The sequence below is a fragment of the Cydia splendana genome, chromosome 1, assembly GCF_910591565.1.
Source record: "Cydia splendana chromosome 1, ilCydSple1.2, whole genome shotgun sequence".
Lineage (NCBI taxonomy): Eukaryota > Metazoa > Arthropoda > Insecta > Lepidoptera > Tortricidae > Cydia > Cydia splendana.
Genome location: NC_085960.1, coordinates 5,416,279 through 5,439,416, shown reverse-complemented (window position 1 = coordinate 5,439,416; position 23,138 = coordinate 5,416,279). Strand labels below are relative to the sequence as shown.

The 23,138-nt window shown below is 37.3% G+C and overlaps 2 protein-coding genes across 2 annotated transcripts; one reads left to right on the top strand and one right to left on the bottom strand.

Moving 5' to 3' along the window:
- Nucleotides 1-2,092: 2,092 nt before the first annotated feature.
- On the top strand, nt 2,093-4,943 carry LOC134797349 (trypsin, alkaline A-like). The gene is made up of 5 exons (XM_063769948.1): nt 2,093-2,144; nt 2,322-2,490; nt 3,650-3,908; nt 4,217-4,378; nt 4,758-4,943. Exons 1-5 carry the CDS (start codon nt 2,093-2,095, stop codon nt 4,902-4,904), a joined length of 789 nt encoding a protein of 262 aa, XP_063626018.1. The 3' UTR covers nt 4,905-4,943.
- A 775-nt stretch (nt 4,944-5,718) lies between these two features.
- LOC134790157 (uncharacterized) lies at nt 5,719-19,180 on the bottom strand. Its single transcript, XM_063760968.1, has 7 exons — nt 19,138-19,180; nt 16,678-16,764; nt 16,052-16,099; nt 10,223-10,273; nt 9,883-9,933; nt 9,250-9,309; nt 5,719-6,061 (listed from the first exon to the last, which is right to left on the bottom strand). The coding sequence occupies exons 3-7, from the start codon at nt 16,077-16,079 to the stop codon at nt 5,829-5,831; spliced, it is 423 nt and encodes a 140-aa protein (XP_063617038.1). The 5' UTR covers nt 16,080-16,099; nt 16,678-16,764; nt 19,138-19,180; the 3' UTR covers nt 5,719-5,828.
- Between the last annotated feature and the right edge of the window lie 3,958 nt (nt 19,181-23,138).

The window sequence follows — 23,138 nt, the reverse complement described above, 5'->3', positions numbered from 1 at the left end:
GGTTTGAGCAGTCACGTACCGATTATCTCACTATGGCTTTGTGAGATCCATCGTGCCCCTTGTTTATCTCTCATTAGTCTACACCGCGGTCGTTGACACACTCGCTTCTTCGTCCTAAACCTGAAAGTACCGTGAAATCAGGTGACTATAGTCCTTAAGTACAACTTATGGTCCAGTTTTTAACGTTGATTCTTAACGAGCCTATTTATGATTTGTACTCGTTACATTTATTTTGGAGCTTATAGATACACTAATGCTCTCTCTATATTATAATATACTCATCATAATTTGATAAATACTTATACATATTTTACTGGAATTTGAATTTGGACCATAGTTAAGATACCTGATTTGGCGGTACTATACTCGTAGTGCTAGTACCTACTGCTAAGCGCTAAGCGTATAGCAGACTGCGATACTTCAAGATTCATATTGTACTGGTAACGTCCGATCTCTTGAAGTGGTAATTATGCCGTAAATATCCTACAAACAAAACATGCTAATCGCTTAACGACTAATCACAAGAACTGACGTAGGCACTAGTTTTTACGAAAGCGACTGCCATCTGACCTTCCAACCCAGAGGAGAAACTAGGCCTTATTGAGATTAGGCCGGTTTCCTCAGGTGATTATCCCTACTAATATTAAAAATGTGAAAGTAAGTATGTTCGTCGATTTCTCTGCTAATGTGATATTATTCAGAGAAATCTCTCAACACCTGATGATGCGTCCGGTAACCGGAGGGCTGGAAGCTACTTAAGCCAACGGATAACCCTGGCCATTCAAAAAGAAAATAACGATGCCAGCCTTCTGGGCACCAATTCATACGAAGGCGACCTGAGGAGCATTTGTATTAGCAACTCTAATTTAAGTCGTATATTTAATAAGTTTTATTTAGTATTAGTTATTACTATTCATTAAAACGCTAAGGGAGTTGTCAATTATCTATAAATCAAATTCGGCCTTATAAAGTAGGCAGGTACCTACTGGACGGAGTTTAGAACCTGGCGATGCCAGTCGGCACTCAAATCACCAACTGTCGAAGCACTACCATAGTGCTTCAGTATGGATAATATGGTCGTTCTTGTCTACGTAACAGCGTGATAAAACGGTGTCCGTCACTCCCGCGGTGTTAAAAAGTGACAGCTATTAAAACCATCCATAATACGCCGGCAGCACTCCATAAGCAGATTTTGAATTCATCTTTGTGCATCTTCGTAGTAGCAGGCTGGCTGAAGTGTTTATTACCATTATAATATACGTCCAGACTGCCTGGCATGACTGGCGCTGTCTTGCATATTATTTATGTAATTCGCATATGTAAGTCACGCTAAATATTTAAGGAATCGCGTGCACATGCTAGGCGGTCAGATCTAGCGAAAACGCCGCCCACGTGCATTGTGTGCTTCAGGCGGTTATCACACTGGATGCGATTTTCACGTCGCTACAATGCGCGAGCGGGATGTCGCTATAATACGCGCATAGCGTTGTCTCGCTCAAACACCAGAGCGACTTGCGAATCGATCCAGTGTGATAACCGCTTCAGATTCCGCACCTAATTAGCACAATGTGCATTTAAATCGCAATATTTGAAATAAACAGGCGTAAGCGCACATCTGCTTTAGATTTTAAAACGGTATAAATAAAGAAAACTTTAAAGGACATTTCGATTGCTTCCTATAAGGCTCAGGCTAAAGTCCGCTTTGGTATGCCTTATAAAACTGGATTAGTAGTTTTAATACGATCCTTACTAGTTATAATAGGTACTAAGGAACATGATAAGATATTTCGTTCATCAGGGACTGACAGATTGGTTCGAGCCAGGCTAATGCGAATATACGATACGGTTTAGAAGACTCACGCGCACGCCATACCGCTCGTTTACTTACCGGTGCTCAATGGATGTACTAATTTTAGGGTTCTAGGATCAAACTACCATTATTGTGTTCATATGACAAAGATTAGCACTTATCAGCTTATAAATTCCGAATTATCACGAAAACTCAGTAGATATTTCTTTTGATAACGAAGATAACTGTTAACTAATGTATAGTATTGTAAGTATAGTAGGGGCGTGTGCTACAGGAGTAATAATGATAGATTTAGTGTTAATTAGTCTGTTGCTCATAGGTGCTGATGCCAGAGGTAAGATTTACAAGACTAACATACCTATTGTAAAACATTGTTGTCGCTGTCTCGTTCTGGCACATTTTCAAGCCAAGGATCCGCGCACTTCTTTATATATCGTTTTTTACTCGTTATATCAGTTACATGCGCTTTATGCAAGCGCTATTTAGTTTCATAAACTCATAAATATTCTAGCAAGCAGTCGGATAGCGGGCGGCGAGGCAGTGACCATCGACCAGTACCCGTTTGCGACGTCGCTGTTGACCAACGTCGGCGCGGGCACTTACGCGCACTCGTGCGGTGGTAGCATCCTCACTGCCAATGCCATATTGTCGGCCGCCTCGTGCTTCTATACCGATGGAGAGTAAGTACTAATGCAATGGGTTAGTTAGTACCCACAGAGGTTCACTTTAGCCACCTATGATTCATAGCATCTCTATCGTAAGTGAGGTGGTTCCATCCTCACTGCAAACGCCATATTGTTGGCTGCTTCTTACTTTTATACCGATGGAGAGTAAGTACTAGTGTGTTAGTAGGTAGGTAGGTTAGGGTTGCAAATAGAAAAAAAACCAAATGTTTTTATTTTCAAATATAAAAAAAACATGAAAAAAAACCTGGCACCATGGTTTTTTTTTCTAAATTAGGTTTTTTTTCAGATGAACAAAAATATGCCACAATAACGGTTTTTCGTGATTTATTTATATAAGTAACTTAAAACTAAGTCATTTTTGGGGAATCCCTGAATTCCCCGATGCGGCGACGAGAGGCGTTGGTGTTGCCAACAGTAAATTGCGATAACTACCACTACAGATTTCATTTATGTTGTTATTAATCAAATTTGTTAAATTAAATTGGTTTAATGGTAAACATAAAGTCTAAAACAAGTAAAACAACCGTATAAAAGTATTAACTGCCTTGCAAATTTTGAGTTTTCATACTTTTGAAAAAAAAAACGTACTCCAGAAAAAACCGGTTTGTTTTCACGGTTTTTTTTCATGTTTTTTTTTCAAGTCAGAAAAAAAACCGTTTTTTTACAACCCTAAGGTAGGTACCCATAGTGGGTCACTAGTCATCTATGACTCGTAGCATCTCTAGCGCAAGTGCGGCAGTACAATCCTCATTCTCAACGTCATATTGTCTCAGCATATATATTGTATATATTGTGTATTGTGTTATGTCGTTGTATTGGTCAGCCGCGACCACGACCAGTGAAACCTGTGTCGAAACGTCGGTAAATCAAGGTAATAAAATTCGCGTTAGACCCGTCTATAAATGTGAGTTAATATGTCTCTAACACTTGTTCTTTCCTCTGTTACTAAGTATATAACCGCTGGCTAATAACTGCTATTATTACTAAGACATACAAGCGTCTTATCAGTTAATCCTTTCATTACAACGCAACTTATAATCTTAAACTACACGTGAAGTTTGCGAAACCAAACCTCATTCAACCTTCCATCAACATATTCAATTCAACCATATCATTGATGACGGTGTGCCTAAGCAACAACTCCGTGTTCCAGGGCAGACCCAGCCAGCTGGTGGCGCGCCCGCGTCGGCTCCACATACAGCAACCGCGGCGGCCTCACCTACCTCATTAGAACCATCACAGCCAGCCCCAACTTCTCTCCCACCACTCGGGACAATGACGTCGCCGTGTTGAGAACCACTCTCAATATACATCTTACTCCGGGATTGGTTGAGCCTGCATCGCTTTCTGGCGGTGCTTACAGTTTTTCTGACAACCAGCAAGTTTGGGCTATAGGATGGGGAGCGTTTTCAGTAAGTGATTTCTTGGTCATGATTTTTTTTTAATACTATATGCATAATTCTGCGCAGATTTTGTAGTGACAGATTGTAGGATTGCTACTATACCTAATCGTCAAATCAACTCAAATCCTATTAAAATATGTCTCTCAACACTGTGTTAAGTACTTCAAGAGTTTCCTCAGACAGACTCTAATAATCTTAATAAAATATTTACTTTAGTGAATATACTACATACTTTCTATCCAAGACTGCGAGTTCGGCCGTTATAGTCGTTACACATTAGTCCTTAGAATTAACAGAAAAAATATTTATAATTTCAGAGTGGTGACCCAGAGACGATATCTTCAGAGCTTCGCCACGTGCAGATCTGGACGATACCTCAGCAGACCTGCGCTAATAGATACAACGAGCTCGACTTCGCGATCACTAGCAACATGGTGTGCGCTGGCTGGCTCGACGTTGGCGTCAGGGGACAGTGCCAGGTAAGGACATATTAGTGAAGGTTACCTCACAAGCTTCACCATCGTCTCACCATACTCCAGTAGACGTAGGCCATAGATACAAAGAGATAGGCTTCATTTCTAGCAACATGGTCTAAGCTGAGCTTTGTGTCAGATATCAGGCGTCAGATAATATAGTTCCACTGCTGGATACTATCCTTCCCTACCCTAAGAAATGATTTAGTATCTGTTCGTTTATGGATATATTGATACCTAAGCTTGCGGAGTGTTCCTAGTCCGACAGTAATAATGTTGCCACTGTAACCAAACGATACCTCAAACTAAATAGACAAACGTTTATGGTTGTCACGTTTAGGTTCAATTTTAGAACTGTTTGCAGAACCTTTCGGTTTTTTTCCAGGGTGATTCAGGCAGCCCCCTGCTGGTGGACGGGTACATCGTGGGCGTGCACTCGTGGGTCCAGGGCTGCGCCCAGGGCTGGTACCCCAGCATAAATACGCGCTTGAACCTCTACAACAACTGGGTCATCGCTGCCGCTACTGCGTAGGGTTATGAAAACCATGACCAAATCAAGCAATTAATAAAATACATTAAAAAAAAATACAAATACATTTTAAATACATTTTTATAATTTTTGCTACACTTTTAATAATGTTTTAAGGTGTATTCGGGTATTACCGAATGTCGGATAATTCCGAAATTCAGATGAAAATCACCCTTAATTCCATCATAATAAAAGTCTCTTTTCGGAATTATCCGACAGTTTTCGACATTCGGAATTACCCGAGTAAACCTTATAAAGAAAAAATAAAGTTTTTTTTTTGTACAACATGAAAATCAATTCATTAGGGGCATTAGGGCCCATAACTTACTACCTTTACAATATGCGGTCGTATCAAAAATACACGCTGTATAAACTCTGCATGTAAAACTGCCAAGATTAGAATTTAACAAATATTAAAAAAACTCACACATACTATTATACTAACGCTTCGAAGTTTTTAAGCATCTACATGGCATCTACATTCTAGCATATTGAGATGCTAAAAACCGCTTGGATTGCTCGGCTTTGCAGAACGAAAATTAAAAAAAAAACAGCGTGTACTTACTCCGTATTGGAGGCAAAAATTAACTTTGAAGATATAAGAACTGTTTAAAATAAAGTTTTCAGTAAAAAACCTATATTAATCTTTATCTCACCTAACATGTTTACATGTCAGAAAAAAAAGCAAAATGAAATATTCTCTTAATAAATAATTACACCATTTATAATAGGTTCCAACCAATTAAAACATAAGTAAAACTTAGTCCTTTTGTTTTTGTACCTATACAAATGTAAGGATTAATACTTAAAGGTTCATGTAGTGAACAATGATTGATTTTAATGTAGGTACGTACTTATATTTATACATCTCAATTGTAAACGGATTGCCAATGTTTGTCTTAGGTATTAGTATGATCATACCACGCCCTACCAGTCGAGGCCTGATGACTCAAAAGGCCTGTAAAATCCTGGTGTATCTACCGGCGCAAAGGCTCTCAAGATGTCAGCTTCCTTCTGAAGCCTGGCGGGCAGCGGCTGCGCGCGCAGCAGCGGCACCAGGGACAGCGCGAAGTGCACCTCGTGAGGACTCGAAGACCCCGATGTGTCCACCGTCAGCTTCTCCGAGTCTGCCTTCTTGGCCAAGTCTTGGTTGGTGTTGGCTGGAAGATAAATCGTTATTTAACGTGGAGGGAATTTCGAACGCCAGATGTTTCGAAGCCCTTTTAAAGGGCTACTAAACATCTGGTGGTTAGGTGCGAAGCCAATATGCCAATCGTTTACGCTTCGTAGCGAACGAACACAACTGTCACTGTCGCACTAATATGGAAGAGTGATGCAGAGAAACAAAGCTTTTCGTTGTCGTAGCGCAAACGATTGTTACCTTGGCTAGGCACCCTGGGAAACTCAGTAGGGCGGAGGCCGATCGGACGCGATGCTCGTTTGCCACCGACGTAGTGTACAAAAAAAGACGACAAGTATTTAAAAAAGGTAAACAATATATGTACGCTGTATTAGAGACTAGCTGTGCCCGCGGCTCCGCCCGCGTGGAATTTGGTCTGTGTCAGTAAGCGGCTAATTTCTAATCCTAATTTCTCTCCCTCTCCCCTGGAGGCGGAACTTGAAGTAAAGTTGACAGATGGATATGCTAGAGGACTGCAGTCCAGATAAAATATTTTACAATTAGGTAAGTACCACTAAATAAAACTACACTCCAAAATCAATAGTTTTGTTCGCCCTTATTCAAATTTTACACGTGATTTAAACGACAGAGTAGTAGATGTATATCGGACGATACAGTAAAGTATACGCGCGCGAGCGAAAGCGAAGCGGCCTGCCTGGCTAGAGCGCCACTCAACGTGATCTTCTTCACACTCCTGAGGAAGACCACGTGCCCCTTGTAACCTCAATGCGTTGCGAGACTTTCGCGAATGATTGGATTTTTTTCTGGAAGGCATGGTAATGCATATTAAATGCGAGTCCCAAATCGTTTGACTCCGCAAACGACCAGTGCCGGATTAAGATATTTTGATGCCCTAAGCATTTCTAGACCATGGTGCCCACTCTCCCTAGGGTCATCGAGATTACATTGAATTTATTTGGTAAGTTGAGTGACGTTCATTGTCGCATTACAGCTGAGAATGGAAATTAGTTTATTACGAAAATTGACAGTGCTGCAGCAGTAACGTTGCAACATAGTAATGCTGCTGCAGTCGCCACCCGAATGTCACCTTTATCATATCTTAGAATGTTAATTAAACGCGAGCGAAGCGAGCGCGAAATTTTTTCGATATAAAAACGCAATTTGATAGACAGTTGTACATTTTTAGTTTTAGTATGGAAATCAGTCACATCATTTTATCACGAAAATTGACAGTGCTGCAGCAGTAACGTTGCAACAGAGTAATGCTGCTGCAGTCGCCATATCTTAGAAAGTAATTGAAAACGCGAGCGAAGCGAGCGCGAAATTTTTTCGATATAAAAACGCAATTTGATAGATAGTTGTACATTTTTACTTTTAGTATGGAAATCGGTCACATCATTTTATCACGAAAATTGACAGTGCTACAGCAGTAACGTTGCAACAGAGTAATGCTGCTGCAGTCGCTACCCGAATGTCACCTTCATCATATCTTAGAAAGTTATTGAAAACGCGAGCGAAGCGAGCGCGACAATTTTTCGATATAAAAAAACGCAATTCGATAGACAGTTGTACATTTTTACTTTTAGTATGGAAAGCAGTCACATCATTATATCACGAAAATTGAATGTCACCTTTATCATATGTTACAAAGTAATTGAAAACGCGAGCGAAGCGAGCGCGAAAATTTTTCGATATTAAAAACGCATTTTGATAGACAGTTGTATATTTTTACTTTTAGTGTGGAAATCAGTCACATAATTTTATCAGGAAAATTGACAGTGCTGCAGCAGTAACGTTGCAACAGAGTACCTAATGCTGCTGCAGTCGCCACCCGAATGTCACCTTTATCATATCTTAGAAAGTTATTGAAAACGCGAGCGAAGCGAGCGCGACAAAAGTTCGATATAAAAAACGCAATACGATAGACAGTTGTACATTTTTACTTTTAGTATGGAAATCAGTCACAACATTATATCACGAAAATTGAATGTCACCTTTATCATATGTTAGAAATTTATTGAAAACGCGAGCGCGAAAATTATTCGATACAAAAAACGCATTTTGATAGACAGTTGTACATTTTTACTTTTAGTATGGAAATCAGTCACATCATTTTATCACGAAAATTGACAGTGCCGCGGCAGTAACGTTGCAACAGAGTACCTAATGCTGCTGCAGGCGCCACCCGAATGTCACCTTTATCATAAACATCTTAGAATGTTATTAAAAACGCGAGCGAAGCAAGCGCGAACATTTTTCGATAATTTTTGGTGCCCCCTAGACATGGTGCCCTAAGGAAGTGCTTATTTGGCTTAAAAGGGTTAATCCGGCACTGCAAATGACAGAGGTCAATGTTTTTTTTTCAAAGTACCCACCTTCGTGGCCATTATTAAGTGCTTAAGGAGGCGATACGTATGAATATGGATTTGATATGGATGCGATATAATTACGATTAGGTATAATTCATCACGGAGAAAATAAATAATTTTATGCAATTATACGCGTGTTGATATGTGTGTTTTTTTTACCACTTCGTAACTGTGTAAACCCATTTTTAGTTTTCTTGATTACTTAATGTTTACACAGCTCCCCAAAAGATGGCACTGTGCATTTGTGCAATGAGGGGCAATTAATTTACTGTCGTTTAATTTTGTTGTATTATTAAATCAACACAATTATTCAATTAAATTTGTTGATATCCGTACGATTGATTGAAATTTTAGAAAAGGGGTCTTCTAAACTTAGAGTTAATTTGGCAAAATCCTTCCTCGGTGACTTATTTATGTCACATCGTATTAAATTCAGCGCCATCTGTTAGTTTACCAGGGTGCACATATTTGAAAAAAGTTTGCCTCTCCTTCCTAAGTAGCGCCATACGATTCAGGGGCAAACTTAAGTCAATCGAGTGTTGCGGCTACCCCCCCTTTTAGGGGTTGAATTTTTATAGCCTATAACCTGGCCGGGGATTTTCTCGACAGATTAGTAAAGTTTTCATCAAAATCCGTTCAGCCGTTTTCACGTGATGCGCGTTCAAATAAACAGACAAACAGATAAACAGATAAACAGACAAACAGACAAAAATTCTAAAAACTTTTGGAACGTGTTCTGTTATCGATTCTAAGTATCCCCAGCCAACTTTTTTTCAAATATCTTCCATGTACAGACTTTCGACCGTCTTCAGCTTTATTATATGTATAGATAACTTACTCGGTCCATTGTTCCATCCTCCCGAAGGAACCGGGGTAGGAAGGCCGGGCGGTCCGCCGACTGTGAAATAAAATCGAACTGTTAAAACACATTTACTAGGTCTCCTTTAACATATAATATAATAAAGCCGATACAATTATTAAATAAAAAAAACAACGGGTTGCACTCCGGGAGTGCCGGCAGAAGTGAAAACTCAACGACAACTCAAAGTAACTCAACATATTAATAACAGGGCCATATAGTGCAAAATGTTTGCAGCACTATGTATAATTGAGGTTAACGCCATCTAGCGTTGTATCGTCGCATTACTTGAAATCCCTAAGCACATCACTGTGAGTATTAATACTAGTTTGAGGGAAACTCACTAGATGGCATTTAAATCAAAAAAACAATGACATTGTCCGTCACACATAACATAACTTCACGCAAGCGCCCTGCGCTGCCTACATGAAACAGCAGGCTCATGTATACATTTTCGCCGTGCGGTAGAAAGAGAGGAGATACGCCTTACGCGTTACGCCTTACGCTGTCTCGAGTTTATCATTTTTTCCCCACCTCAAAAAGTGCACAGCGCCGCTAAAGAAGTTTTCACTTCAAAAATACACAATATACGCTGTATTTGAGATTACTTACGCGGTCCATACTTCCATCCTCCCGGGCCTCCTGCACCGGGCTGTCCTCCAACTGAAAAATACAATCGAACTGTTAAACCACATTTACCAACTCTCCTTACATTACAGAATACAGACGCCACAATTATCTCACAAAAATACACATTATACGCTGTATTTGAGATTACTCACTCGGTCCATTATTCCATCCTCCGGGGCCTCCTACACCGGGCTGTCCTCCAACTGAAAATACAATCGAATTGTTAAACCACATTTACCAAACTCTCTTAACATTACAGCATACAGACGCCACAATTATTTCGGAAAAATACACAATATACGCTGTGTTTGAGTTTACTTACTCGGTCCATTATTCCATCCCCCGGGGCCTCCTACGCCAGGCTGTCCTCTAACTGAAAAACACAATCGAACTGTTAACCCTTATCTTGGCAAGCTTCAAAATATCTTAAATATAAAATTTTATTTTAGGTTTTAGTCACCTATTGAGCGTACTAGACTATAAAGAAATAAGGAAAAATATCGGGGATTTTCCAGTTTCGGAAAATCGTATTTATCATATCGTCGGTATACTTCTATAACATGATAACTACCTGAAACATAGTTTCGAGAAAACGCGAGTTGAAAGTTTGATCCTCAAATAAGGGAATTTAGGTACGCGTTTTGACAAAGTTACTTTCACACTTAAAATTTTTGGATATTATAATATAATATCGATACTACTAATACAATATTATTTGTCTATCTATAAATTGATAAAAGTGATATTTTGAAACCGAAAAATATAAAATATTCGCCGCCAAAAACATGGGATGTGTTAGTTATCATGTTTTGCCTGTATAAAAAATGGACTGATTTTTGAGTATTTATTTATAATCATTATAAAAAATATTATAAGTATAGAATTAAAACTAGTGGCTCTGTGAGCTGTAGACCTCGCGAGCAGAGTTTAAAACTGAATAAATGTATGGTTCCGTTGTTTTGAAGAATTTAGAGAATCTAATTTGACCATAAAAATTTAACTATCAATTGCTTACAAAATTCGGGAATTTGTTTAGATATGCGACCTGTAGAGTAGAACATATGGACATACGAAACAATTTTTGGCTAACAGGCCAATTCAAACTTACACTGATATCAGAAAGACATCTAACTGATGTCATTTAGTTATCGTGCATTTCACTCGTTCTTGTCCGTACATGTATTGGCGCAAGCGAGACGCACGATGACTACTAAATAACATGATAAAAATATCATCCCGATGTCAGTGTACGGTCGATGCCCCTTAAGTATACACGTCGCCATACTAATTGTATAGAGAGTGGATAGACCAAGAAAAGTCTGCAGAGATTTTGACAGCACACGCAGTGCCAATGTTATTTGTGCCAGTGTCAAAATCTCTGCAGACTTTTCTTGGTCTAACTCTACCTATGTTAGGAAACCAACATTACCTTTGAATTAACCTGTAAACTGCAACTAAGAAGCTTCGTGCGCGAGTGTGGCCCATAATTTCCGAAAATAATTTTTTCTTCGAGGCAATTACTCCGTTCCCATATTTTCCCAATGGTTTTCTTCCGCAATCGCCTATTTTTAATATTTTTAAATTAATCTTTTCCTTATAGTTTTCGTTCTTTTAAATATCTAGGATAATATTTTCTTGTTACTGTATGTTAATAGTGTAGTAATTATATTTGTTACTTGTAGGTATTTCACATACAACAAATATCAAAAACACTAAAATTAAAACATAATCTAAAAAACTACAAGTAAAAAACCAAACGCTGTCAGCCAATAACTCTAACCATACCTATCTCTGGGAGCAGATTCGTTTTTAGGGTCATCAAAAAAAAAATAACCCTAACCTACCTATCTCTGGGAGCAGTTTCGTTTTTAGGGTCATTAAAAAAAAATAAGCCTAACCTACCTATCTCTGGGAGCAGTTTCGTTTACAGGGTCATCAAAAAAAATAACCCTAACCTACCTATTTGAAAAAAACCTGGTTATTTTTACCACTAGCATTAAAAAAAAGAGAAAATGTGGAGATAGAGAATATTTAGTTAGTGAAAAAAAAACCTACTGGTTATTTTAACGACTGGGATTAAAAAGAAAAGGGAATAAATTGAGAAAAGGAAAATTTAGTTTATGAAAAAATGTACACGAAAAATTAAATAAAGCGAAGAAATTCCACTGGGAAAAAATGAGAACGGAGTAATTGCCTCGAAGAAAAAATTATTTGTGGAAATTATGGGCCATTTTAGCGAGGCGATCCAAATTAAAAGGCTCAAAGTCTAACTAACATTATTGTTAGTTAGACTTTGAGCCCGGGAAAGCGCAACGTACGAGCAACCTACAGCTAGTTCCCTGAGCCCAAGGTCGACCACTACCCTAGGCAATGTTAACCCCTGCGATTTATGGATGGTGACCGCCCATGCTATAAACGTAAGTGGAAATTGACTCCTGGAACAGCCATGCCCTTGAACTAAAACCGCTAAAAAAATATTCAAACAAAAACTCAAACGAATACGCTTACCTCGCGCTTCGCGCTCGCTTGATCAATCAGCAATACGATGTTTAAGTGCAAAAAAAAAATAAAAAAAATTGCATTTATTGGGGATCGAACCGGGTACCTATTCCCATATCCTTGTTTGTAAGCGTCTTTCCAACTGCGCTATGATAGCATTTAGATGAGCTGACGAAATTTGGTTACTTATTCTCGAGTAAGAATTTAAATATCTAATCTAAAGAGAATAAAGTGTATAGGGGACGTGCATGAACTATAGGGGGCAGCACAGGAGCCGTCAGATCTTTGGCGCGAAGCGTAGATGTGTAGTTTATGATTCCGATGTAGCCCACGAGATGGCAGAACCTACTATGCACAAGGAAACGTACTTACGAGAACGGTAGATGGTAGCACTTGCTTTGGCAATGTACATGTGCACATATGTTTCCGATTCAGGCCACAAGATGGCAGGCCCTCCAACGCGCACGGTCCCTATAGTGGGCGTGCGTGAACTATAGGGGGTAGCATAGGAGCCGTCAGATTTTTGGCGTGAGGCGTAAATGTGACGTTTATGCTTCCGATGTAGCCCACAAGATGACAGAACCTACTATGCATAAGGAAACGTACCTACAAGAACGGTAGATGGTAGAACTTGTTTTGGCAATGTACATGTTTCCGATTCAGGCCACAAGATGGCAGACCCTCCAACGCGCACGGTCCCTATATGTAGTAGAGGGTTATTGTCATACTAAATTTTGTAGTCACAGTAAATTTACTGCCATCTTTCGATACAGGATTAAAATGAAAATGAAAAAAAATATCAATAAATGTATATATGTATGGATAAATGATTTTTTTTATTTTTAGAACGCCATATGATTTTGACCCATGTTCTTTTACTGATATGAGTAAAAATTGTTAAATATAAAATGGTGTCGCCATCTAGACGAGCATAGGCCAAAGGTATGGCGCCGTATATTCAAGAATCAAATTTTCTTTAAAGCGCAAAAAGCCATCATCTGTTGCAATAAATAAACGAATGCGCTTAGCCCGCGCTTGATTAATAAAAAATACGATTTTTTTCATTTTTTCAAAATAAAAAAATTAAATAAAAAACAACAATTGATACGAAATTTAAGTATAAAAAAATACAAAAAGTTATGTAGCAGCATACAATTACTGGGGATGGAACCAGGGACCTCCCTATGCAAACAAAAAAGCGAACGTTTGCAAAATGCGCCATGATAGTTCTTACTAAAGCTGACGAAATTTAGCTACTCATTCTCAAGTAAAAACTAAATATCTAAATACCGCCGAAACCAGTGATACAAATTTTCTGAATTTTTGGCCATTTATTCTATAAACATATATCAAAAAGAAAAACTCTTATGATATCGATACGACTATTTGTTTAGGCGACAGGTATCACGACTCCGCCATTTTTAAAAATTTCCAAAAACCGGATTGACAAAAAAATTTTATTTAGTCATAGAATCTGGTCACAAAATTTCATGAGAATCGGTTAAGAATTGCGACCTGTAGAGGAGAACATCCGGAAATACAAAACTAAATATCTAAATACCGCCTAAACCAGCGATAATTTTTTTCTGCATTTTTTGCTATTAACTCTGTAAATATGTCTCAAAAAGAAAAAACTCTTATGATATCGATACGACTATTTGTTTAGGCGCCAGGTATCACGACTCCGCCATTTTTAAAAATTTCCAAAAACCGGATTGACAAAAAAATTTTATTTAGTCATAAAATTCGGTCACAAAATTTCACGAGAATCAGTTAAGAATTGCGACCTGTACAGGAGAACACCCGGACATACGAAAGCAAAATGCCCGAGTCAAAACGTAGACCTTCGCTTCGCTTCGGTCAATTATATAGAATTAAAAATAATGACAGACAGACATAAAAATACTCGTTCACGCGGCATTATAAGCAAATTCTAAAAACTAACGTAGCAATAAAAAGTAATAAATTACATGGAACGTGTTATTATTTACAGGTAAACAGTTATAAGTGATTCTAATATTGCATTTTTTGATTTTTCCCTTCTTTATTGAAGAAACATGTGACAATTGACTCCTTATTAACTAAATTACTGCAAAAAACTATGATACTGATTTTATTAGCGTTTAGCGAGCATACTTAAATCAGTTTTAAGTGAATTTAATATTATCTAGTTGTATAATAGATCGCGTATTGAAAGAAATGTCTACAGGTAAATAGTAATTAATAATGTTATAATATTTTACTAGTTGCTATAAAAACTAGGTTCTGAATTATAGGCACATTCAGGCAAAAAATGTTAACGTTACTTTATATATTTTGCGTGACCAGTTTTATGAGATATATTGTTTTAAATACCCATTATTTTTTACGTGTACATTATATTTCATTTCCTGTATGTTAGTACTTTTTTACACTCTGTAACTTTGTAAATAATAAACATAATGAAAAAATTGTCGCATATATATTTAAAACAAATAAATGTGAACAAAACTGTATACATAACTCATTATTGGCCATTTTGTCAGTTATCATGTTTTGGAAGTATACCGACTATATTTGATACAATGCCAATCCCTCGACAAACTAGTTACCTACTTTTTAGAACAAAAATGTGGATTTTAACAAAAATAAAACATGTAATGCAACAGAAATCATCATTTATTGCTAATTAAACGCTATATAAAGCATCAGATGACTATGACACCTGTAAAAATAAATGATATCTACGAACCTGATCACATGGAAGAAAAATTTGATCCCGTAGGCGTAGTTTCAAAAAAGTTGTCAACAAAAAGTTGTGTAAAATAGGAAAAGTAAACAAATAAAACTAAGGTAAAAAGGTTTTTTTGTACTTAGGGGGCATTTTTGCCATAAACATATTTTTCCCCACTACGGGCTACGGCGTAGCAATAATGCTACACCGTACTATTAAACGTCGAAAAACATCAAGTACTTTAAAAAAATCAAAGTTCTATAACTAAATAATACGACAACTAATATGACATATTTGAAACATGTTATGTAACCCCACAAATATAAAAAATATAAAAATTCATGTAAACCTATTTCGACGACAACTTGGCAATGTATTAAATGTAATACAATCCTTTTGATATGTACATTTCTGAGTTCTTGGCAATGTAATTATCAAATACAATACATAACAGTTTCATGTAAATATTCTATGTATTCAATGTTTTTAAATTTGACCACAATGTAAATATTTATAAAGATAGTAAATGCATCAAAATGTAGATTATAGAAAAATGGAGTATGTGTGGGAATAAATACAAAAATTTAAAAAAATATATATTAATCTATAAAATAAGTGCCAAACTTCCAGTACGAAATAACGAAGTCTGTTGTTTCCGCGGCACCATGTTGATTATTACTAATTAATTTACAATGACACTTGTGTCCATTATTTTTTTCTACAATAAAAGAGGGTAGTTCGACATATTTATGGCAGAATTATTTTGTTAGATAATAAACTGAACCTACTAGATTTTTAATATTCTGTGTATCACGGGTGTTACAATGCCAAGATAAGGGTTAAACCACATTTCCCAAATATTCTCACAAAATAGACGCCTCAATTATTTCATTTAAACATACATAATATTTATTACTGTGGTTGAGAATAGGTACTTACTCGGCCCATTATGCCATTCTCTCGGCATTTCTGCCCCCGGACCTAAAACTGTGAAATACAATAAAACGATTAAACCATTTAAACCACATTTCCGAAATATTCATACTAAACAGACGTCACAATTATTTCATAATAGTAGATTGTACAACAAGGGCATAAAGTGACCCATTTTTACCCAAGGCAATTTTTTGGTCTGAGCGAAGCGAAGACCAAAATAGTAGACGAGGGTAAAAATGGACATTTATGCCCTTGTTGTACACTCTGCTTTTCACTTCGATTGCGAGGAAAATATACAAAAAATCAAATATTTTAGGTTATTTTAACGTATTTATTCAAGACTAAAGAAAATTGTTCTTGGGCCGGTCGGAGGCGCGGGGCACGCCGATCGGGAGAGCGCCGGTCGGGGGCGCGCCGGCAGGGCTGGCAATTTGTATGGCAGAATTTGGACTTTATTGATAAGTCAATAAGGGTCGTAATAGATGATTTTACTTTATGCTCTAGAGCATAAAATGCGATTTTATGTCGTCTACGCACGACATAAAGGTGCACTTTTTGAGCATGAGAAGTGAAAAAAAAAACATAGCTAATATAATTATGTTGTGGACGTTGTGGTTGAGAATACATACTCGGTTCATGAGTCCATCGTCCGGAGAGTCCTGGGCCTTCTTCACCAGGTTTTCTTGGCCCAGTAACATATGCCCGGTATACTCCCGCTGTGAAATACAATCGATCGGTCAAACCACACTCTCCTTATGCCATTGCATTATAATATGAAATATTTCGTTACTGATTACTGTACTGTACTATACTTAAACCTATTTTAGTAACAGGAACTGTAAAAAAGAAGTACCTAGCACATGTATTCAGCAAAATTCATCAGATTAATTTATATTACGAGTCTGATATCGAATTTGAAGAAACGGCCGACATCTTGTTTTTTTTTTCATTTCTGTTTCAATTATTTTGAAAATCGATATCTAAGGATTCAATAGGCCTTATTGCCAATCTTTAAAATTGTAAAAAACTGCAGACTGCCGCCATCTTGAATTTATGCATTTTTGGTCTGATAATGATATGACTGTTATCAGCTGTTATCTAAGGATTTACGAAATATTACAAGTCTGAAGTCGAACTTGTAACAAAACCGCCACCATCGAGAATTTCAAATTTTTTGGTCTGATCAATATGCATATATCTGAGGGATCAGAATTAGAGATGCAACGGATAGTTGTTTGGCCGGATACCGGATACCGGATATTCGGCCGGATCATCGGTCGGATATCCGGTATCCGGCCGCTAATATTCGGCCGGCGAAATTATACCTACATTTCGGTTTTTCAGGTGCGCATTGTGCAGGCTTTGATCTGTTTCGTAGTGAAAGTTCGCGTGGACTCATTTCTAGGTTCGAAAATGAGTCCGTGTGCAATAGCGGAATGTTTAAAATATTTTAAAATAATAAACGAGTACGATTATGACCGTCAGTTTCTTAAATCCAATTTGTTGACTCCAAAATCAAGCAAAATGACTATCCGGTATCCGGCCGGATAGTAGGTCACTATCCGGTATCCGGCCGGATAGTAAAAAGAGGGCCGGATAGGCCGGATACCAGATAGTAACCGGATATCCGGTGCATCTCTAATCAGAATGGTTCGTTATTATGTAAAAGGTAAACATTGGAAAAAACGGCCGTCATCATGATTTTCAAAATACTGGTTGAAAATCGTGTTGAAAATCGATAGCATGTTAAGAATAGAATAGAATAGAATAGAATAGATTTATTCGTAAGCACAAACAATCGGAACAGTACATAGTATAAAAGAAAACACAAAATAAGATTAAAGTGCCACGAAATGGCCCCATCTCAGCATGTTGCTGGTGGCTTCCAGCGCTGATCTTCCGATGAGACCATCAAGTGAGAAGAATCACGGAAGGTAACAGACAAGAAGAAAAAAGACAGAAATAACATACAGTAAACAGTTAGTTAAATAAGAAAAAAGTTACACAGCAAGAAGATACAACATAACGACTATTTACAATTAAGATTAATTAATACAAAAACAAGCATCGTGCTCTAAATCGCTGTATCGATCCGGTCCGACCATATCTTGGCTGAGCATTACAGCTGTATATACTACTAGCGCCAACGGTGGCTACACTAACTAAAAAGCAATGTCAGACCAAACCAATATCGAGCGTTCATGAAATCTACGTTAAAAAATCTTGTAAGATTAGCTTATTAGCAAAACAGCATTGTAGGATGACGAATTTACGAAAATGTACGAAATACTAACATAACAGCACTCTACTAAGTATGGCGTAAAGGAATGATGAACCCTTGTCAGGCCAAAGGAACAAAACACTTGAGGTAAGCATAAGTAAAATTACAAACTACAGGCAGCTGGTATCAAGTCTGTAGGCTTCTTGGCTACGTTGGTGATTAAGTAAATACAGTTTAATCTTTGACTTAAAGCTATGAATACTTTGCAGGTTTCTCAAAGGCGGAGGTATATTGTTCCAGACTTTCGACGCGGCATAGCGAAAACTTCCCCGAAACGCTGCTGTGGCATGGCGTGGCATTAACAATTGAATTCCACAGTTACGGCGTTCGCGGAGCTGGAGATGTTAGAGTATGTTTAACGCAAAGGTTAACTTAGTTACTAATTTGGATATCGGATGTAATGTGTAAATGTTATTATGACATTTTATTGTATTGAAAATAAGGAAATTTGGGAATTTAGGCATTTTGGAACTAAGACAATTTGAGATTTACTAAAATATGTAAAAGGGCATTATGATATTTGGCTGTAACGAACCGGAATCGTTTGTAGTTCTTGTAGCTTATAATCTAATCCTCAAAACCCTACCATGTTGGTATACACACATTGGGCACACAAGACACATACCTACTGTTTCAATATTGCGAAATAATTTATGTAAGGATCGACAACTATAAAGACTTTTGGTGGTGACTGATTACCTATTGTGTCTTAACCTTCGTTTAGTAACAAGCCGAGTAAAATGTTAAAAAAATGCCCTCGTGGATTTTGCGCAATAAATGTTTGAGTGTTAGATGTAATTTTACTTACAAGGTGGATTCTGCCAAGTCGGCACTCCAGGTGCTCCGTAGGTTGTATCTGTAAAAGATAAACAGATTAATGCCGTTTCGTTAGAATATGAAATATTTTGTGTAGGTGACACTGAAACCTATCGATTTCTTTGATTTTGTTAAAGTTAAAGAATATCGAATCAAAATTTCACAATTCCACATTAATTGATTTATCTGTGCTAACTACGAGAATTAGTCATACATTTCAGACCATTCTATGCTTATACTCAAAAGATCAGAATTTATTCTATTTTTTTAGAAACGTGATATTTGGTTTTGCTACAATAGAAAGTTAACTGAAAGTTATTTCAATAATACCAAATTTTCGTTCCCAACCTAGAATATCCGCCATCTCCAATACATCTTTCTTTAGTTTTCTATTAGCATTTGTCGATAAACGATTGTCATTTTGGTTACGGTCCCTGATACAGAGCGCCTACTTAAAGAAAACTAGGGCCTTAATCCGTAATAATATTATATAATAATATTATTGTATAGGGCCTTAATATTTGGTACATATTATCCACATCATATATAGGATCACTTAAGACGAAAGTGGAGGACCCGCGGATTCGCCTTTTCATACAATCTTAGTCCATTATTTATTATAAAAGTAAGCATTTAAAAATTTACATGATATCGGTTTCTCGCTCCTATATTTTACTAATATTCAAAAAATCTAAAAAAGGCCACCGTTAGGAACTATAGCTATGCTATGCAGCATAGCTATAGTTAATATACATCAAATTATGTAAAAATATTTTTCATAATGTCAATATCCAGAGAAGAAAATGGAGACTACGTTTGTAAGGAGAAGCAGCCGTCCCCTTTCCTCCTAACGGTTCAGGTTCAGTAAATTTTCTTACGCTTTGAATCTGGCGCATTCCACGTCGTGTATCCCGGACCTCGACCCATTGCGCTGGGCCCCGCAATAACAGAACCTGACCCAGGCTGAGGCTGAGCTACCCAAGGCCCAACCAAAGGCCCCTCGCTCCCAACCGCTGAGTCTTAGGAACTCAACAAAATACTATCTTTAATCTTACCCAGTTTAAATAAGTACAGTCGACGTCAAATATATGCTTACACTTTTCCACCTTACGCCTTTGTAATAAGGGGAAAAGTGTAAACATATCTTTGAGGTCGACTGTACTTAACAAATATCGTCAATTTAACTTAAATCACGCAGATGTAAAAAGAGATAAAGTAACAGGCGGTCTTATAGGTGAAAGGCAATCTCTTTCAGACTCGGTCAATTCTAAAATGTCTATGCACCAATTCACGTGCTTATCTCTTCCCATTGGCTTTCTTGGGCAAGTCAAAAAGGAGACAAAATACAATTAAACGTATGTTCTGTTTAATTCTATGGTTTTATTTTATTTAAAACGGCGTTATTCCAGATTGCTATCCAATGTCTGAAAGAAGGCAATACCATTGGACCGATTTAAGGATGACTCACGTCACGCTAGACCGGGCCGGGCCCAGGTCGACGCGTCCGACATGTCATTATCTATGACGGCTGATCGGTGATCGATCACGTGGTGCTTTCCATATAAAACGAAACGCTGGAAGCTCCGGCCCGACCCCGGCCCGGTCTAACGTGAGTTATCCTTAAAACACTAGTGCGAGTACTGGCGTGTCCTTTCATTGATTGTAATAAGTTTAATGGTGGTATCTGGTGATTTACTAATTAACATTTCAAAATAAACTCAAGTGTACCTAAGATGTACTTACCGTTTACAATATTAATAGTCACTCTTGCGCTTAGATCCCCCGCCCTGCAGGTATATGTTCCTGAGTCAGTGACGACCATTTTCCATATTAACAAAGCCAGTGATGTGGGGTCTTCGGCGGAACCAACACGGAAATCCACAAAGATCCTATCAGATTTATTATCTCTCTGTTGTATCTTCACGCCAGAGGGATCGTACCATTCTATATCCTGAAATAAAAACATTTATTTTTTAACTATGTAGGTTATTTTTTGTCTATTTTTAAGTCATAATAGGTCCTCGCTTTCAGTACGGGCGGCCTACATCTCTTATAACTTTGTTTTTTTTTTATATTTTGCATTTCAATATGTATTAGGTATACCTATTAAAATTTGTTATAAGTAAGCTTGTATGCTTTCGATAATGTCCCTTTCATTAGCTTCTGCCCGCCACTTTGTCTGCGCTGATAAATTTGCTCTGGCTGATTGTTGAAACATTTCATTTCATAATAGTATTTATTTATTGAATAATCATGTTCCTATGATTTGCACGCGTTTTTGTTTTTGTTTTCACTAGGTTAATAATAATTGTATATACACCATGTTTTTTTTTATTTCCGTTAATTTCCAGGGTGCATTCCTGAGCTTAAATCAAGTAACTTTCTCAAAGACATCGATATTCTAATTAACTCCATTTCGGAGATAATCAATAATTTATTTTTTTCCTATAAGGCCTCTACAAGCGTGTACACTTGCCTTAGGGCCGGTTTACATATTGATTAGTGTTTAGAATGAGTTCATACATTTGCTACTAAACTTAAGTACAATCTCGGTCGATCGATGTTCGAAATGACATTGATATGTCACGGATTTCAATTGTTTGGTTGAGTTAAATGTAATGCCCGTGTTACAACAACGCTATAAGTATGCTACATTTAATTACTTTATCTACACACATATCATAAACTCTCTATGATGCCTTCAAAATTCGTAAATAATGGCCCATATTACGATAAACTGTTTTGTTACAGAAAATTTCTTATCTGTGAAAATGTGGTAATAGCTTCATTACTATATCAAAATCGATTTGGTAATACATTTAAATTTCGAACATCGCTGAAAAAATAAGCAATTTGATTTGACCCCTATTCTAATATCAGTCGAGATGACGTTTTATTCGAAATCAAATGACAATTGCATACAATATTGACAAATCTCGCATGTAAGTTGGTATCGGACGATATGGTAATCGACCCCGACTCTAGTTTGTCTCTGAATAAAAAAAAAACTACGGATGCGTGACGTGCGTGAAAAAGTTTTCATTTGCTGCCATTTGACGTACAGTTTATCTTTTAATTAGTTTGTAAGAAAAAAAAAATTGTTTTGTTGTTTTTAAAGTAACTATAACAAAAGTTTCATGTAAAATGTGCGATAAAGATATTTCGGACACGCCACCTCATATCCGCGAGTTCCGCCAGAGAGGAAAGTGCCCCAATGTCGGCTGTAATGAGGTTAGCGAATATATCATAGAAAGTTTATAATATGTGTGTAGATAAAGCAGTGTATGTAACTGTACATAATTAGGCATTAAAACACTCGTGTGATACTATTATGAAACTCATTTCATTCGTTTCATAAACCCACACTCGTATTTTAATGCCTTTCATTATGTAGCAGTCACATAAACTTTAATAGTAGTTTTATATAAACTTATTTTTTTTAAGCAAAAACATTTTTTTTTAAATTTAACTATGCCATTTAGTTCTCTTAAACGTACTTAACCATACCCCGAAGTTAACGGAATTCAATAAAAACATGGTATATTGAATATTCAAACACGATGTAAATTGTTCTTGGATAAATAAACTAAAACTGCGTAGTCATATCCCCGCTTTTCACCGGCATAAGGGAGAATTTCAGTGGTAAAAACTATTCTGTCCTTCGCCTAATGCAAACTATCGCCATACTTCATGTGGGTGTATCGTTTCAGCGGTTTATGCGTGAAGAGGTAACAGACACGTAGAGATGCCACGAATATTCGGCAACTATTCGGTATTCGGTCTATTCGGCCACTTTGCCGAATATTCGGTATTCGGCCGAATGTTACTTACTATTCGGCCGAATCCCGAATATCTGTTGCACCTATAGTGTGTAGCTTTCAAATAGAGCTCGACGGCTAATCCTATTGTCTATTGTTAAGTAAAACCGCACGTGCTACTTAGCTGCAAAAAAAATAAGTTCAAAAACTAAAACCCAACTACTGCAAATCGCGC